Source organism: Microtus ochrogaster, chromosome 1, assembly GCF_000317375.1.
Source record: "Microtus ochrogaster isolate Prairie Vole_2 chromosome 1, MicOch1.0, whole genome shotgun sequence".
NCBI lineage: Eukaryota > Metazoa > Chordata > Mammalia > Rodentia > Cricetidae > Microtus > Microtus ochrogaster.
This window is the reverse complement of record NC_022009.1, coordinates 46,427,728-46,447,073: the sequence shown is the minus strand read 5'-3', so window position 1 is coordinate 46,447,073 and position 19,346 is coordinate 46,427,728. Positions and strand designations below refer to the sequence as shown.

Sequence of the window (19,346 nt, the reverse complement as noted above, 5' to 3'; positions counted from 1 at the left end):
AGATATATATCTATATAGATATCTATATCTATATATATATCTGCTATATACATGTGAGTGTTCATATATGGCTATAAGTATATGGTGGGTATTGTTAAATTATAAATAACCTCAAATATCACCTAGAATATCTAATTATAGACATAGAGGTAAGGCATCACGCTGTACATCTGTCAGAGCAACCTTAGGTCCAATGTGGGGGATAAGGAGCTTAACCCTGAATGGTACCATGGTACCAAGAGGGAAAAGTAGATGTTCCTTGCAAAATCCACCCAAAGTTGGGCTGGAACCACGGGAAGTTGGCTTTATTCCACCCCTTACTTCTCACAGTATTCTCCTCTGTGGGAACATGTGGGAAAATGCTCAGTTCTTTGTTCTTTGTTGAAATATCATTTACTTAAAGGCCTTTCAAGCAAGTAGAGATAGATGAGTTTTAATTGTGGGTTGGGTTTCAAACCTATTGTTTAGTCTCTTTTCTTAGCACCATTTGTTCAGAATTAAACATCATTATTACCCAGGTCTTTCTTTAAATGGATGTCACTGGGTTTATTTAGCCTATAATGATGAATGCCTAAATAACATTTAAATAAATAAATAAATTCCAGCCTGTATCAAAGCAAAGAAAACTTTACAAGCTATTTACTATGAGGGAAAGGTTTGTGTGTGTGTGTGTTTAGTATACTCAGTCAAAGGACTTACCACACCAGGTAGACTCATCAGAAAAGATAGGCCTGCCCAGAGATAGCTATACATCACAGCATGCAGGGGAAGAGGAACAGGGGAGGTAGAGGTGCTCTTGACCTAGGTGCCTGCTCATTTGTGACTGGTAGTCAGTCTATCTACCCAATGTTAGAAGCAGTACTACTAATTTAATCCAGTTTCTTAAGGAAAAAGAGAAGGCAGAAACCGTGGGTCTCTAAGCCAGAAAGTACCATCACCTACCTGCCACCAATGGTCATCATCCCCTTGAGGCTTCTTGGGAATCACGCCAGTTCTGAACCACAGCTTTCCATGAATGTCCAATGCCCAGAGAGTATGCTGATCCCCGAGAGTTATGCAGACCGGCTCCAGAGTTTGCCTTTCACTGGGAGTGAGAGAAAACAGCATCAGCTTCCACCCAGGAGGCACAATATACAGAAGGCTACCTCACTGAGTGTCTCTGTTCAGGTTTGGCATTGAGAAGAAATGGATTCTGCTCAGAAGAGTGAATTACTGAGTGACAAGGAAGAAACCGAGAGTCTAGGTTACACTGCTGGGTAATACATGCTGTCCATACATGTGGCTGTTTTGGAAAGACACACTAAAAGCCCAGATGGTGGGGAAAGCTCATAGAAAAAAAAAACCTACCAGTCACAAATGAGCAGGCACCTAGGTCAAGAGCACCTCTACCTCCCCTGTTCCTCTTCCCCTGCATGCTGTGATGTATAGCTATCTCTGGGCAGGCCTATCTTTTCTGATGAGTCTACCTGGTGTGGTAAGTCCTTCTGTATATGTGTTGCTTTTATTGGTTAATGAATAAAGAAGCTGGCTTGGCCTGTGAGAAGGCAGAATAGAGCTGGGCGCGGGGAGCGGGGCACAACTAAACTAAATGCTAAGAGAAGGAAGGCAGAATTGCAAGATGCCATGTAGCCACCAGAGGGGAAAGATGTGAGTTGTTAGTTGGAACCTTGCCGGTAGGCCACGAACCTAATATAAAAAATATAACAATAGCCGGGCAGTGGTGGCTCATGCCTTTAATCCCAGCACTTGGGAGGCAGAGGCAGGCGGATCTCTGTGAGTTCGAAGCCAGCCTGGTCTAGAAGAGCTAGTTCCAGGACAGGAACCAACAAGCTACGGAGAAACCCTGTCTCGAAAATAAAAAAATAACAATAATATAAAATATTAAATATAAATTTTAAAAATATATTTAATATTTTATATTAATATATAAAATATAAAATAATAAAAATGGGTTAATTCTAGATGTAAGCACTATGCTTAAGCTACTAGCCAAACAGTACTGCAAATAATATAGTTTCTGTGTGATTATTTCAGGAGTCTGGGCGGCCAGGAAATGAACAAGTGATCTCCGCCTACATCTACCTTACTTCTTCCACCTGGGGACATCCTTGGCAGCTTTGAGGCTCAGTTGAGGCTAGTCTTGGCATGCTGCCTACCCAAGCACTGCTGGCAGGCAACAGCTCCCCGCTGCTATGTGCCCTCCTTCTTTCTCAGTATCCTCACACCAACTGGCACCCAACTGGCTGCTGCATGGCTCCCACTAAGCTGGAAGGACTGCATCTTCACCATATTGGAACACTCAGGCCCCAGAGTCCTGTGCTTCCCAGCAAGGGTTCTGTAAAGATTTATTGCCTAGCTGAACCTAATCAACACCATTCTGATCTGGTATACATAAAGGACAATTTTGGTTTTGTTTTGTTTGTTTTTTGTTTTATTGTTTTTCTAGACAGGGTTTCTCTGTGTTGCCCTGGTTGTCCTGGAACTCACTCTGTATACCAGGCTGGCCTTGAACTCAGAGATCTGCCTGCCTCTGCCTCCCAAGCCCTGGGATTAAAGGTATGTGCCCCTGCTGCCCAGAACAAATAATTTCAACTGACTAGGATAAAATGCAAATGAGCATTTGTAGCTACACCATCACAGACTCTCAACAGAAGCATGTGACAGCAGGTAGCTCTGAATGGACATCATGAAAACTGTGACTCTAATGTTCAGGGATACACTTATTTCTCTCTCTCTCCTCCCTCCCTCTCTCTCTCTCTCTCTCTCTCTCTCTCTCTCTCTCTCTCTCTCTCTCTCTCTCTGAGTTGTGTATCCAAAGCACTCTGGTTTTCTTGCCTGTATCTCCTAAGAGATAAGACTATAGACATGTGCCATTTAGCCCAATTTATGTAGTACTGAGGAGGATGGAACTCAGGGCCTTGGGTATGCTAGGCAAATACTCTACCAATTGAGCTCTACCACATGTTGCAATGTGATGCCAGCAAGGAGCATGGAGTATTCCCAAGGCCAATCTGTCAAGGCTGACATCACCATGGAACCTGTAGGTATTGGCTTTGCCAGACAAGGCTCACCTAGGTGCCTAGTCAGAGATAAATGTGACAGTGCTGGGTCCCATACCTGACAATATCACACTTCCACTGTTCCCCTTCAGGACAGAAGCTACTCACGCCCTCCCGGTACAGGAGGGCCCTCTGCTCCGTCAGTGCCCATACCACATTGTTCCGGGCAGTGATCTGGGACAGTGGGTAGGGGCAGTCAACCCTCACAGCTCGGGCACAGGGCCGATCCACACTGAGACCTGTAGTGAAAGGAGAAGACTTAGACTCATCAGCAGCATGTCATACCCTATGCTGATCTGCGATTTTCTTTTTTTTGGGGGGGTATTTTGGATATCTATGGGCTTCCATAATAGACACTGTTCCTATCTATCTATCTATCTATCTATCTATCTATCTATCTATCTATCTATCTATCTACCTACCTACCTACCTACCTATTATCATCTATTTGGTTTTTCAAGACAAGGTTTCACTGTAGTTTTAGAGCCTGTCCTGGAACTAGCTCTTGTAGATCAGGCTGGCCTCGAACTCACAGAGATCCACCTGCCTCTGCTTCCTGAGTGCTGGGATTAAAGTGTGCGCCACCACTGCCTGGCTCCATTTTGAGATTTTTATCAACAACAACAACAAAAGTAAATTATGCTTCAAGTTCACATCTGTCTGAGGCAAATTGGGTATCATTTGGAGAGTAAAGAAATACAATTCAGGATTTTCTGGTGTTCCAAAGTAGCTTAAGAAGTTCTCAAGACAGGGCAGCCCAGGGGAGGAAAGCAGCAGCCTAGCAGAAGAGCATGGAGGGCTTCCCTTCTGCCAGCAAGGCTGTGCTCCTCAGGGCCTCGGGCGACAAGGGGTCTATCTGCAGCTGCAGACCCAGCAGCTCAGGCAGCTCTGCTCCCATTCTCTGCTTACAGTATGGGGCTACCCAGCTAAAGTGCAAATCCCCACTCCCTAGGTAAAACCTGAGATCTGTCATACTGCAATGCTTGTGACAGTCAGGGCTCTAAATACTTCCCTCACATCTCTGAGGCCTTTCAGTAATGTGTGTCATGCACCTACACGAGGTCAAAGGCAACTACTGAGGGAGCATGCAGAACAGCTAACATTTAAACCTCATGTTCCACAGCCTTGGCTTGCAAGCACGCCAAAGCAGTACAAGCACAAAGGCACCTACAGCATATGCAATTACACGGACTTGCCTGCAGGATTTACTTCTGCAAACCCTCGCCAAGCCCACATTAATCTAGCAGGTCTGGGGAGGGTCAGGGTAATCTGAAATTTCTCTGGTGCCTGTTCTGGCATAATGGTTAGGAGGCCACTTGCTCCTTACCTATAGACTCAAGGTATCACTTTTTCTGCCAGGACCAAAATTGAATGCCCTGGAAGCTGGATGTGCAAGCGCTTCTCAGAGCAGCCCATTTCCACTCAAAGATACAAGAACTAACTAAACTCAAGGCTCCAGCCCCACACATTCATGAAGCTGGCAGAGCTTCTCACCAGTGTGGGGCTCCTACACACCTGGACAGCCAGATGAGAAATGAGCTTTCAATGAGGAGCTTTCCTGACTGATGATTCATTCCAAAGATGAAACCAAGCTCTCAGAATCAGGATTATTAAATGACTACACCATTCTTCGTGTAAATCCAATATGGCCTCTTGACAGCCCAAACACAACCCCTGCCGGCTGCTGGACATTTCCCTTGTGCTGACAGTACACAAACACTGACTCATTAGAGTTTATTTTTAATAAACAAGTCCCACTGTGCCCGTTCTAGCAGCTAAAGGTTTCCCTAAGGGCAGTTTCCTAGGACGAGTCAATCTGCTATTTACAGCAAATTACTTCTTGTTGTCTTTCCCCCAAATTCACATGTAAACACATGTACAGGTTCTGGGTTTGACCAGCTGGGGAAAAGGGAGGGGATGTCGAGTCCTGCCTATCACTCATTCCTCTTAGGAATGGATACTGCAGGGTATGCAAAGGCATCGGTAGGTAGCTGCAGGAGCGCAGGGCGCTGCTCCTGCAAGACACTCTGCACTGCACTCAATCATCTGTTCACTCCTGTACAGGCCCAGTCCGTGGGGTGGGGTGGGAGAACTGCCCTTCCATGGCAAACACTGGGGTTCTAGAAATGTTTTTACTTAACTAGATTTTTCGGTCTCTGTATCCCATGACTGCAGTCAGAATGTGACTAGCAGCAGACTCAGAAAATGACAAGGACAATATACCTGTCTGAAGGTACAGATCTCCATTGGTCCTGATGATCCAGGCTGTGTCATCACTCAGGGCCACAAACACAGCCTGGGGCAGAGCCTCGTACCAGTGCCGCTTTCCCTTGATGGTCACTTTGCCACACGCAAAAGCACGGTTAGATTTCTGCTCAATCTTCCAGAGAAGGGCCCCTAGGAGAAAAAAAAATTCTACTCACTGCTCAACAAACATGAGATCACCTACACAAAAACTCTACTCTGGGCACTGCAAGGGACAGCTTCTAACTCAGAGTAGAGCTCACCATGCCAGAGTCTGAAACCATCAGTTGTCTGTTGTTGGACATCATTGTGAATGTATCCAATCCTCATTTTCCTCAATAGAAAAATGGAGTCATTTCTACCTTCTGGGACTGACCTAAAGGTTAGATGTGAGAAGAAATCCAGCACAGAGCACAGAGGCAGCCACTCATGACGGGGAGAAAAGTGACAGTACTGTAGGTTTGACCAGTTAAGTGAGGCACAATTAGTGCCCAAATACTAACCCTGGGGACTCACAGGGTAGGGCCTCTTCTGGACCACTTACAGAAAAGTATGTACTGAGCTGGGTGGGCATGCTGTCATGAAAAGAATTCAGAGGAACAGAAAGAGGAGGCAAGGGAAAGGGGAAGGGCAGGTCAACAGCTCTTAGAAGGAGGCTATGACATTGGGGGAGGTGAAGAATCACTAAGGAATGAATGAGTATGAACTGAGCTAACCAAGAAGGTCTACAGAGTGTTCATGTATATAGCTTCCTCCCCTACCCCAACTCTGCAACACCACATAGCACAGACCTGGAGGCATCCAAAGATGTGAGCCTGGAAGGCAGCCATTAAAACAACAACAACAACAACAACAACAAAATAAAACCGACCTCACAGAGACAGATAGCTTCAACCAGAGCGACCAAGGAATGGTTGGAAAGTAAAAAATAATACAATCAGCAGAGAACCAATGTTTCTAAATAGCCAAGAGAATGCTTCCAAAAGTATGTGACCAAAACAGAAGAAAAAGTAAGACATACAATTACACAATGCCCCTAATGGCGTTCTCAGCCGGTCTCGGGGAAAATGACTTTCAAGCAAGCAGAGAAAGAGCAAATGAGCCTGAATAAGCTGACATTTTAACAAGAACTTTCTTCTTCGGCTTCTCTGTCATGATTCCATTGCTTCAGAACAGATAAACATATATCCAGCATTAGGAAAAAGCAAATGAAGTGTAGTGGGGGTTATGCCTGTAACCCCAGCTCTTGGAAGGCTGAGCAGCCTGGATGGATTCCAACCTGTGACAGATAGCAAGGTCAAGTCTAAACACAAAACAAACAAACACCTGACTAACAAACAAGTAAATAAGTCTAGGTAGATAAGAGAATTATCTCAGCCTAGCAGAACTGCATTTTTTTCAAGACAAGGTTTCCCAGTGTGTCAGCTCTGGCTGTCCTAGAACTTACTTATTAGCCCAGGCTGACCTTGAATTCATGGCCAGCCTCACTAGTTCTGGTCTATCTATCTATCTACCTACCTACCTATTATCATCTATTTGGTTTTTCAAGACAAGGTTTCCCAGTGTGTCAGCTCTGGCTGTCCTAGAACTTACTTAGTAGCCCAGGCTGACCTTGAATTCATGGCCAGCCTCACTAGTTCTGGGATTAAAGGCTTGCACCAGCACTGTCTGGCCAAAGAGCTGTACTCTAAAAAGTCTCCTTGGGTTCACTAAAATGCCAAAGAATGGCATGAAACTCTGAGGACTTTCCCTACTGCAGTCAGGGAAAAAAATTCTGAAAAAGAAATCGGATGACTGGAACACATCCAGCAGACATCCACAGGCCTGTCTTCACTAGTTCAGCTGCTTTATAGCAACACTGACAAACAGAAATACATGTTATTTTTATGACGATTTAGTGTGCCAACATGACTAAAAAAAAAAACCTCAATATTCAAATTATCTGTAGAGCTTACAAAAATATGTTCATGTGTTATCACTGCAATTAATGAAATAAAAAACCCCAAAATTCAAGTAAGTATGCTGAATACCCATTACCCTAGGTCAGTGTCAAAGGAAGCATTCATGATCTTTGCAGAACCCGCCTCGCCTAAGCTGGCACGAAGGGCCATCTGATGACAGCATGCTTTTGCCAGAGGAGAGCTGCCTGTAAGCTGGGAGCCCGGTTGGGGGTTGGGAAATGGGAGCTGGGAGACGAACCTGAGGGAGAGACTGCCACCTGCTGGACAGCATCTTCAAACCTCTGCCAGCGCAGCCCTGCACCAGGAAGGGCACTGCAGAATAGGCCACCTTTGTAGTCCAGACACCAGATAAACTTTTCCGAGACCGCCAAGCTGAGGATGCCATAGCCAGGACCCGAGTAGCCCATCCAGCTCTCTGCAAACTAACAAGGACAGAGGCCAGTGAGTTCTGTGACAAGAGACATAGTATCATCATACTATTACCAACAAGAGACGTGGGCAGACTGTTAAAGCTCTCCTTGGATCCAACCTCAGAAAACATTCTTGAATCGGATGCTGTGGTTCTCATGGAAGACCCCATAACATCCCTGGATAACACTTTTTCATGGCACAGCACCCTTCCTAAGTAATGCTTGAAGGTGTATCCAACCACTTCACAGAACTAGTAAGTCCACACTCAGAAACCATACAACTGAGTTACCCAGTCCCACCAAAAAAATCAAAAAACAAAACAAAACAACAACAACAAAAAACAAAAGCCCTTAGCGTTTTAAGTAAGTTTATGATTGTACTTTGGGCTGTGCTTATAGCTCTCCAGGTACACATGCTCCACATAGGCTACAGGCTGCACCTGCTGGTAAAGCATGATGTCACACAAGTAGAGCGGCACATGCCAAACAGGACAAGCTAAGCACAGCGAGGAGCGGGCAATGAATAAGCTTGGGGCAGAACAGTGACATAATGTCCATATCTTATATCCTACCCTCATTGCCAAAACAAGTAAAAATTGGTTAAATATACTCCCCCTTGCTGGGCGGTGGTGGCGCACGCCTTTAATCCCAGCACTTGGGAGGCAGAGGCAGGTGGATCTCTGTGAGTTCGAGACCAGCCTGGTCTACAGAGCTAGTTCCAGGACAGGCTCCAAAGCCACAGAGAAACCCTGTCTCGAAAAACCAAAAAAAAAAAAATCATTTTTAATATAAAAGTCCTAAGAACAATAAATTACATTGGCTGAGAAGCCCCATAGCAGATTAGGGGTTTCATTCTGCAGGGTGTCCCAGGGACACTGTGCAGACGCTGAGGAAACAGCATTTCTGGGAAGGGCCCCAATTCATATTCATGTTCCAAGGAGTCAATGGACTGTGGAGAAGGGCAGGAACTACCCACCTTATATGTGCCCAGAGCAAACAGTCCTCTGCCCAGTGGTATTCCAATGGCCCAGCCTACCTTAAGTGCCCAAAATGGTCTGACCTTGCAAGACACCACTTTTGTCAGTAAGAGGTCAACTGAGCAGGGTCAGAATTACTACAGTTCCAATTATTCAGGGCCCCTGCAAAGGAAATCGCCCCAAACACAGACTTCAGAGCTGCAGGTTTTGCAAGAGTATGATTTCCATAAGAAGGAAAATAAATGAGCCAAGAATGCCCCTTAAAGGAAAAGAAGAAGCTGCTGCAGCTGCCACCTTAGCTATCCGTCTTCCATCAGCACACAGACCTGATCTGTCTTGAGCAGTGTGGTGTCATCAGTCCCTGGTTGGCTCAGGTCCTGCAGAGAGGGACCAGCTCCAAGGTCTGCCACACTCGTCTCTGAGGATGAAGATGGGAGTCCATGGGCATAAATGTCTTCCTCATCACTGGATGTTACGGCCTGGTCCTGGAAAGATTTGTCCAGCCAATGCTCATGGGTGCTGGCCACCAAGGCAGAGACAAGAGGAGTCACCTGTCCTTCTACATTTCCTATGTCACATTCAGAAGCAGGTATTTCTTTGTGATCTGTATCATTATTGGTGACTACATGCCAAGGATTTGAGCTTGGGTGGCTAGGGACGTCCACATGGGCCAGGATGTCTGGTTCTGGGCTGGCCTCCTCAGTGCTAACTTCATAAACTCCAAGCCCAGACAGCCACTGCTCAGCGCCTGGGGGCCAGCTGAGGCTGGAAGGTACTGTAAGTGAGTCCAGAAGAGGAGCTTCAGAAAAAGTGCTCTGGGGGTCACTGAGCTCCACGGTGTTCATCTCCTGTTTCCTCAGGCATACCTGTGCATGTACACCATCAACAGCACCAGGCTCCTCTTCGGGTCCTGAGACGATGTCATCACCTCCCCAATCCTCCCCTGGCTGAAAGGGTAAATTCAACACTCCATTGAGCAGGCCCATGTCCTGTGTGTGTTCATACTGGTAAATTTTCTTTCCAGTACTGTTTTCTTCATCCACTGTGTCAGAGGCAGATTCAGGAACCTCCAGAACACTGAATGCTTCAGGGCCACTGTCTTCCTGAATGATCCCATTCACCTCAGCACTGGGGTTGCTCTCCTGGTCTGGAGATCCTGTGCTCAACTGATCCACACTACTGCCCAGAGCACTTGAGGTCATGGACAAGAGGTCTGTGTTCAAGGACTGGGGGCTCTCACCAGGGAACTCGGAGCAGGGAGTTGACTCGAGGGAACTTTGGCAGGTGCTCTTGATTCCACCTTCTAATTTAAAATGAGAAAATTCAAAATAAAGCATGAATCTATGTAATTAACCAGAGTATGGGAAAACATTTGGCTGAAGAAAGAAAATTTTAAATGAAGGCTATTCTGTAAGGCATAAATTAATCTCTATAGTCCCAGAACTTGGGAGTTAGAGACTGGAAGCTCAAGAGTCTGAAGCCAGTCTCAGCTATATAGTAAGTTCCAGGCCAGCCTCAACGACTTACAGAGACCACAGTCCCATAAAAGGAAGAAGCCGGGCAGTACTCCCAGCACCCGGGACACAGAAGCAGGAGGATCTCTAAGCTGGAAGCCAGCCTGGTCTATAGAGCAAGTTCCAGGACAGGCTAGGCTTCAAAGAGAAGCCCCGTCTTGGAAGAAAAAAAAAAGTAGAAATTATCTCATGTCAAAAATGCAGAAATGCCCAGAAGCCTCCTTAAAAAAATGCAAGGAAAGTGGGGTAGGGATGAAGCACCATGCAACATAGGCCAATTTTTTTAAATTGTCAAAATGCGTAAGAGTTCAATAATGTTTTTCTTCAATAATGTGATAACCTTTAGCTAGAAGGATCAATAATGTTTTTCTTCAATAATGTGATAACCTTTATCTAGAAGGATCAATAATGTTTTTCTTCAATAATGTGATAACCTTTAGCCAGAAGGATCAATAGGCACCAAGGAGTGAGTAGCTCAGAACGTTCTATGTGGCCAGTTAGGGTAGTGCACACCTTCGATCCCAGCCCTTGGGAGCCAGAAGCAGCAAGATCTCTGTGAGCTCAAGGCTAGCCTGGTCTATTCAGTAAGTTCTGGGACAACCAGGGCTACACAGAGAGATTCACCTTTAAAAAAAAGTTCTGAGTTAAATTCCATATTTGGTAACATGTCAACACAAAATGTAAGGTGTCCAACAAATACGCCAGCATAAATCCCTGTTTCAATGACTGTGCATATGTCTGTAGGGTCTCTGGTCTAATAAATGGTATATATGGATGTGGTAGTGTGAATGCAATTGGCCTTCATAACTTCATAGGGAATGGCACTATTAGGAGGTATGGCTTTGTTGGAGGAAGTATGCCACTGTGGGGGCGGGCTTTGAGGTTTCCTATGCTCAGGATACTGCCCAGTGTTTTAATCTACTTCCTGTTGCCTGCAAGATATAGGACTCTTAGCTACTACATACTACTCCAGCACCACATCTGCCTGCATGCCACCATGCTCTCCATCATGATGATAATGGACTGAACCTCTAAAACTGTAAAGAAGGCACACCAATTAAATGTCTTTTTTTGTATAAGAGTTGCCATGGTCATAGAGTCTCTTCACAGATATAAAAATCCCAAGACAGTAGATATTATCTTAAACATTAAAAAGAGCAAACTCTCCAGTCGGTGGTGGCACACGCCTGTAATCCCAGCACTCGGGAGGCAGAGGCAGGCGGATCTCTGTGAGTTCGAGGCCAGCCTGGTCTACAAAGGGAGTTCCAGGACAGGCTCCAAAGCTACAGAGAAACCCTGTCTCGAAAAAACCAAAAAAAAAAAAAAAAGAAAAACCAAAAAAAGAAAAAAGCAAACTCCAGACCATTTAATCAGGGCCTGACCACTACCAACACAAGTCCTACAGAGATGCCCATGTGTGTATGTGTGCACTGTCACTTTGTGGGGCGAGTGCTTTCAATGTGTGAAGTCCTCTGTTCCACCAAGAGCAGCAAGCACCCCTTTCGTGAGAACTATCATCCCTTCTTGGTAGATCCCCAAAGGTCCAGGCCTAGGTGCTGCATGAGTCAGTGTGTACTTGTCCATGGACAGTACCTGTCTTTCTCTTCCTCCTCCTCTTCTTCACTTTGATGGGTTTCACAATAAGCTCCTGGTCAAAGTCTTCAGAGCTGATAACACTGAATCTCTGTGAGGATGGCTGGCCACCCTGGTCCAGCTCAGGGGGGGCCTGCAGTCCGGGCAACAGCAGCCCAGAGCCACTGTCCGTGGAGTTGAATGAACTGCTCCTGCTCCGCTGCTCACTGGCCACAGAACTGGCCACAGAAGAGCCTCGAAGCCTTGTCTCACAAACAGTGTCCCCAAGTGACTTTTCCAAATGCTGCCCACGGACCTGCTCTGAACATCGCGTCTCCAGACCATCTCTTGCTGAGAAAGAAGAGTTTAGTTTTACTGTGGTGCTTTCAGCAACATCGGTGTGCATCACTCAGTGTGCTAGCCTGGGCACCAGCAGTCACAGGACAACCAGGACTTTCTCCTGATGAAAACTTAGTAACTCCAAATACCCCAAACCCAGAGAGACTCAAGGGGCCTTTGTGCTTCAGCCAGCTCATATATTAAAATCAGTAAGATAATGAACTGCAGTTGTCTTTTGTAAACATCACCAGTAACAGAACACCACGAAACATAAAGCATTTCTCATTTCCATTTTACAAGTTCTTTATCAAGTTTTCTGTTTCAAGAACAGTTAAGTTAAATTTCCTATTTATACTATGCCTTCATTATACCGTAATATTTAAGAGACATTAAAAATGCATGTGTCTTATAATCAAATTCCTTCAAAGTCAAGGAAGAGAAGTGAAATTCCCACTAGGATAGGTTCACCACAGAGAAGGACATAGGAAGGCAGTGTCAATGCAAGCAGAAAGCAGGGTGACATGGGTCCCTGTGATAAAGAGCCAGTAAATGTCCCCCCGCAGTGGCGCCTCCCTTCCTTCAACATAGCACTACTGAGGTCTCCAGGGTTAGGGCCTCGATTTTAACACTGTCAGCAAGAAACTGCTGTGCACTTCAACAAGCACAGCTATCCTTTCACTACCAGGTATCTACTGGGTACCATGTTCTGCACAAGTGCCATGTAACAGCAGTCAAAAAGACACACGAGCTTGGCAGTGGTGGTGCACGCCTTTAATTCCTGCACTTGAAAGGCAGAGGCAGGCAGATCTCAGTGAGTTCAAGGCCAGCCTGGTCCACAAAGCAAGTTCCCAAACAGCTAGTGCTGTTACACAGAGAAGCCCTGCATCAAAAACAAAACAAAACAAAACAAAAACAAACAAAAAACCACCCAAAGCACAGGGGAAAACATCAATCCCAAAGGCCAGTCTGTGTCTAGGGAAAGATATATATATATCAGATTACAAGTTTCATTGTTTTAAAATTCTACAGATCTGTGTCTCAGAGATACAAACTACACCCAGTACCTCAGACAGGACACCTGGGGCCAGGAAAGTGGTTTCTGATTTCTCTTCCCTACTCACTCAACCACACACCTTAACATTTAAAGGCAGCTGCACCACAGTAAGACTGCCCGGTATTTATCTTAAAGAAGACATTTCCATGACAAGCATCCTGAATGTTTTCAGGATCCTAAGCCTCCAAATACTTCCATGTTTAAGCAAACCCCAAACTATCTTTCTTTCTTTCCTTTCTTTCTTTCTCTTTCTGTTGTTGTTGTTGTTATTTGGTTTTGTTTTTCTTTTTTTTTTTTTTTTTTTGGTTTTTCGAGACAGGGTTTCTCTGTGGCTTTGGAGCCTGTCCTGGAGCTGGTTTTGTTTTTCAATACAGGGTTTATCTGTGTATCCTTGGCTGTCCTGGAACTTCCTTTGAAGAGCCAGCTGGCCTCACCTATTTCCGCCTCCCTGAATGCTGGGAATAAAGGCACTCCGCTGTTTTAAACTGCATTTATCTTACCACAAGCAGGACTTGTGGTAAGGACTCAGCACACACAGCATACTTGCGGTGAATACAAACCTATGGATGCCAGTCCTTCAGGCCTGCTTGAAATCCTTATAATGTTCCTATCTCCCTTTAGGAAAAATATTTCATTTTCTGTGCAGGAAACAGACACAATATCACCCAGTCCTTCCAAACCAGCAACGGTGGCCTGTCAAAAACAAACAAATATGAAACAAGACAATAGAAACAAAACCATAATCAAGCAGGTGTGATAATCCAAATAACTGTAATTGTTGGATTTTATTATGGCAGTTTCTGGAGAACTCTTAAAAGTAATTTAATCCGTAGTTGGGTAGTATTTGATATCCGGGACGTAAGCCACATAACTCAGCACTGAGGTGCCATGCTGGGGCCACTGAGGTGCACAGTTTTCCCACCTCTCAGTCATTCTCTTCCTGGAGCTGCTGCTCTCAGCCTTCTTATGACACGAAGATCACACTCCTTGTCAGGGCAGGAGGTCTGGACATTCTGACCTGCCTGGCATCCCACCTATGTTGTGCCAAAACCTAGCCTGCTCCTTGTGGGCTATGCACACAGCACAGGTTTTCTCCTGCTGAGCTTCCTTTCCTGATCACTGGGAAGCCTCAGCCTCAGCCTCAGCAAGTGCTGCTTGAGCACTGCCATCTTGAGCAACGACTAAGACTCCTCAATGGTCGACAGCACAAACCTCTGCCATGCATCTCTCTTGACTGTCTAGGAGTGATACACCAGCCAACAAGTGCTCCTATTGTGTGTCTTCCTATGGGAGACTTTTGAGTGAAGGAAAGAAAAAAGAGATGCCTGCCTCAAAGCAGGTGGTACTGCAAAGGACTTTCCTGAGTCCACACAAAACCAGTTCTTGCTTTTCAGTTGACAGTATGCTTGAAAGATTAGTTCACCACAGGAAAGACTGAGCTTAGGCTAATTTTTAGGCAGCCTTGATAGAAAGCTGGAAACAAGACACTAGGTTCCCAAAGCTGCCAATCATGGTGCTTCAGGGAGGGGCAGACTCTGATGGTGGAGGCAGTGTCTGTTCAGACACAGTGTCTCCATTTCCCTGCATATGAAGTAAAGTTAATTATACCTGCGATGAAAGGCACAGGGGAAGTGCTCAGATGAAAAGAACTGATGCATAATTGCAACATGTCTTAAAGCCAATAATTAAGAAGTTCAACAGGAACCCAGGAGAAAAGTTAAGTCATCTATAATGGGAGAATCCAAATAAACAAGTGAAGGGTTAGAACGTGATGACCCCTTACAGCGCCAAGTTACCTCTGCACCAAGCGTCATCAAGCACGGCTGGTAGCTAGGGAGGCGTCAGTGGGGGCAAGTGATTTTGACTCTCTGCGGATGCTCTCTCTAAAGACACTGCGCCATAGGCCCACAGAGCTCATGTGGAGGAAGAGAACCTGGCCTGGATTCTGGAGGCGGAGTAGGGAGGGGGGCAGGCCAGCAGCTCTGATCTTAGAATAAGAAGTAACTGAAACCAAACAACTTTATTTAAAGTCCTAAATCAGATTCTAGGAGTGACCTTTTATCACCCTGATTCAGGCATAACTTGTTTTCTACCATGAGTTAACGATCCTGGGAAGTTGCTAAGATATGCCAGTAAGTTTATAAAAAGAAAAGGAAAAAGGTAAAATAATATAGCTGTCTTTGGATAAGAAGAAGCACAGTAAAATAAGAAAAAAAACCAAAAACAGCAACAGGGGACGAGCACACTGGAGGGAGGGACCCTGTTCCTGGACAGGCACCACCTGTGTGAGGCCTGGGAGTCAGTCCTCAGAGTTTCTGTCGCGTTTGAGTGGCACAGGAGTAATCCCAGGTACTTGGCAGACTGAGTCAAGGCGATCAAGTTTAAGGTCTACCTGAGCTACAGGAAGGGTTCAAGACAAGCCTGGGCAGCTTAGTGAGTCCCATCTCAAAATAAAAAGTAAAAAACAAAACAAAACAGGGCTGATGATATAACTCAGTGGTAGAGTATTTGACTAGCATTCATGAGCCCTGAGTTCAACCCCACATACTGCAAAATGTCAAACTAAAACAAAACACACAACTCAGAAGTGAGGGGTGTAGCTAAGAGGCAGAGCATATGCTTAACATGTGCAAATACCCTGAATTCAAAAACAAACAAACAAAAATGTATGCATGCATGAATACATACAGACAAGTACGGATGGATGGGAAGGGTGGGTTCATGAGAGGTTGGCAGCAAAGGTAAAGGTGCTGACCATCAGACCAGATGACCCGAGTCCAATCCCTGGGACCTGATGTGGATGGAGAGAAACAACTCCACAAGTTGTCCTCTGACCTCTGCATAAGTGCCAGGACACACAAGTGTAATCACAAGTTTGCACACGTGTGTGCAAGCACACACATACACCATACACAAATAAACATAATTTTAAAAAACAACCTAGAAAGGTTACAATGAACATGTTTAATTTGGGGCTTTAGAGACCTCACCAGAAACATCGAATTTCGGGAGAGCAGGACTATGGGTGTCAAAAAGAAAATTATTTTTCAAATCTACAAAAGTTACCGAGCTCCATTTGATTTCCTTGATTGTCTCAAAGGAAAAGAAAAAAACAAGTAAGCATCAGTTAATGCTGCTCCTGTCCTCTTTCCAAGAGCCCAATGGCTGAACACCTATGGACCTGCACCCTCCTCTTGCCCTGTGACCCCACAGCAGGTGCAGTTCTCCCACACACCTGGTTGACGGTGTCCAGAAGATAGATACTGTACTCATTCCAGCTCAACACCCAGCCTTCCCGGAAGAAGCACGAAACGAGCCCCAGGTGTTTCTCAGGAGAGCTGCAACTTCCCCCATCAGAGGGCTCCAGACGAGGGTAGAGCTCAAAAGGTGTGACTCCTCCAGCAAAGACATCCTTGAGGATAAACGTGGCTTGAACGGTCCCATGGACATCAGCCTTCCACAGCCGGAGCCCAGGCCGGGCTGCATACAGGGTTAGGTCACTTTGCTTACATAGTCCTGGTATAAAACAAGCACCAAATTTCCCAGTACTAAAATCGGAAGAAAAAAATGAAAGAAAGAAAGAAAAAAAAAACAAAAACAAAAACAAAACAGGCATGGACTGACTTGAAGAGATATAATTGTCAGCTCCTAATATCAGCTCTAAGAATCTGCAGACTAAAACAAATCATTGTTCTGTCTACTGTGTGTCGATCACTAAGTCACCTGGCACCCTGTGCGACCCAGGCCCCACCACGCCTTCACAAGTACACAGCACCCAGAGCTGTATAGCCTAGGTTCTGAGGACGATCAATGGTGCCCACTGCAGCTTGCATGTGTCCCACACTTCCGTCCACTCTCCCTTTAATCCTTGCTGCAATTTCATGAGGCAACTGTTATAATTTCTGTTACAGAACAGAATGTGATGAATGTAGGGCCATCCCTGCTAACCCTGCTCTGAAGTCTGAGCCTGTGGTCTGCCTTGCTTCTTGAATGAAAAGCTTTACATCTAGAGTAGCTCATCCATACCTCTTTTAAAGTTTCCCCAAAGCCATCAAGTGTACCAGTTTCTCTTCCCATTCTCAAGCTTGGTATTCTTATAAAACTATGACATACCCAACCCACACAGAAGAGTATATGCGGGAGCTGGAGAGATGGCCCAGTGGTAAAGTACTGTTGCTTTTGTAGAGGACCCCGATTTGGTTCCCAGCACCCACACGGGGGCTCACAATGAGCTGTAACTCTAGTTCCATGGGATCTGATGCCCATTTCTGACCTACTCAGGTACGAGGCATTCATTTGCTGCATATACATTTATGCAGGCACAACACTCATATACATAAAATAATTTTCTTGGTGTTTTGAAACAGGGTTTCGGCCAGGCGGTGGTGGCACACGCCTTTAATCCCAGCACTCGGAAGGCAGAGGCAGGCGGATCTCTGTGAGTTCGAGACCAGCCTGGTCTACAAGAGCTAGTTCCAGGACAGGCTCCAAAACCAGAGAAACCCTGTCTCGAAAAACCAAAAAAAAAAGAAACAGGGTTTCTATGTGTAACAGCCCTGGCTGTTCTGAAACTTGATCTGTAGACCAGACTGGCTTCAAACTCACAGAACTCTACCTGCCTCTGTCTCCCAAATACTGGAATTAAAGGTGTTCAAAACCACACACAGCAATAAGTATTTTTAAAAAATTGCTGGGCAGTAGTGGCACACTTCTTTAATCCCAGCACTCAAAAGGCAGAGGCAGGCAGATCTTTGTGTTCAAGGACAATCTACTATACAAAACAAGTTCTAGAACAGTCAGAACTACACAGAGAAATCCTGTCCCCGCCCAAAAAAATTTAAATAAGTAAATAAAACAAACAAATTTAACAACAACAAAAAATTTTAAAAGAGTATTTGTACTGGGCGGTCTTGGCACACACTTTTATTTTTTTATTTTTTATTTTTTTATTTTTTTTAAATTTATTTATTTATTGAGGATTTCTGCCTCCTCCCCGCCACCGCCTCCCATTTCCCTTCCCCTCCCCCGTTTTTATTTTTTTTTTAAACCAACAACTGTATTTCATGCACATTGGTATAACGATGTCAGATTCTCTGGAACTGGAGTTACAGACAGCTGCGAGCTGCCATGTGGGTACTGGGAATTGAACCCGGGTCCTCTGAAGGAGCAGTCAGTGCTCTTAACCACTGAGCCAACTCACCAGCCCTGGCACACACTTTTAATCCCAGCACTAGGGAGGCAAAGACAGGTGGAGGATCTCTGTGAGTTCAAGGCCCAGACTGGTCTACAGAGTAAGTTCCAGGACAGTCAGAGCTACATAGAGAAACCCAGTTTCGAAAAACCAAAAAACAAAAGAGTGTTTGCAATAAATGTAACGTGCACCAGGGACCCATCCTCTACCACCAGAACAAGTCAACAGGTACATCATGCATGCACTTTAGGTTCCTAATAATTTGTCCTGGCCAAAATTCACACCAATGGACTAAATTATGTGTGTATCACTCATTTTTAGTTGTGAGCCTAGCCTTTAACGGCTGAGCTCTCACTCTCATTTTTATTGATACGTCGTCAAGCACATATTTATTTACCCCAACACCAATTTAGCACTTTTATTTTAATGAATGATGCCATCTGTATAATTTTATAGCTTGACTTTTTAAAATATTTTTAATTTAGGGGATAATTTTTTTCTTTTCTTTTTTCTTTCTCTCTTTTTTGCCTCAAACTCAGAGATCTACCTGCCTCTGCCTCCTGAGTGCAGGGATCAAAGGAGTGCACCACCACTGCCCGGTCTTAGATTTATTTATTTATGATGTACAGCTGCCTGCATGTATCCCTGCACGACAGAAGAGGGCACCAGATCTCATTATAGATGGTTGCAAGTCACCATGTGGTTACTGGGAATTGAACTCAGGTCCTCTGGAAAAGCAGCCAGTGTTTGTAACCCTGAGACATCTCTCTAGTCCCCAGCATATTTTTTTTTAATTGTGTGCTTTTGCATGTGTTTGCATACACATGAGAGCAAATGCCAGTGGAGGCCAGAAGATGGCCTCAGTAAGAACAGTTATGTGCTCTTCACTGTTGAAGGACTCCTCGCCTCTACACATACATAAATACATAGAGTGCACATCCACACCCCACTACTTGATAATTTTAAGTAACTTGTCTTTAATACTTACCATTGTTTCTAAGATTTAATCTTTGTGGGTTTTTTGG

The 19,346-nt window shown here is 45.0% G+C and overlaps 1 protein-coding gene across 3 annotated transcripts in view; it reads right to left on the bottom strand.

Annotated features, from left to right (window-relative positions):
- Nucleotides 1-19,346, bottom strand: part of Tecpr2 (tectonin beta-propeller repeat containing 2) — a 101,024-nt gene that overhangs the window by 34,435 nt on the left and 47,243 nt on the right. For all 3 annotated transcript variants that reach the window (XM_005343564.3, XM_026781266.1, XM_026781262.1), the window contains 8 exons: nucleotides 16,366-16,678; nucleotides 13,691-13,823; nucleotides 11,759-12,088; nucleotides 8,978-9,954; nucleotides 7,503-7,686; nucleotides 5,283-5,456; nucleotides 3,118-3,298; nucleotides 943-1,084 (listed from right to left, as the gene is read on the bottom strand). In XM_005343564.3, the coding sequence (XP_005343621.1) occupies nucleotides 943-1,084; nucleotides 3,118-3,298; nucleotides 5,283-5,456; nucleotides 7,503-7,686; nucleotides 8,978-9,954; nucleotides 11,759-12,088; nucleotides 13,691-13,823; nucleotides 16,366-16,678 (2,434 nt within the window). The remainder of the gene's footprint in view (nucleotides 1-942; nucleotides 1,085-3,117; nucleotides 3,299-5,282; nucleotides 5,457-7,502; nucleotides 7,687-8,977; nucleotides 9,955-11,758; nucleotides 12,089-13,690; nucleotides 13,824-16,365; nucleotides 16,679-19,346) is intronic.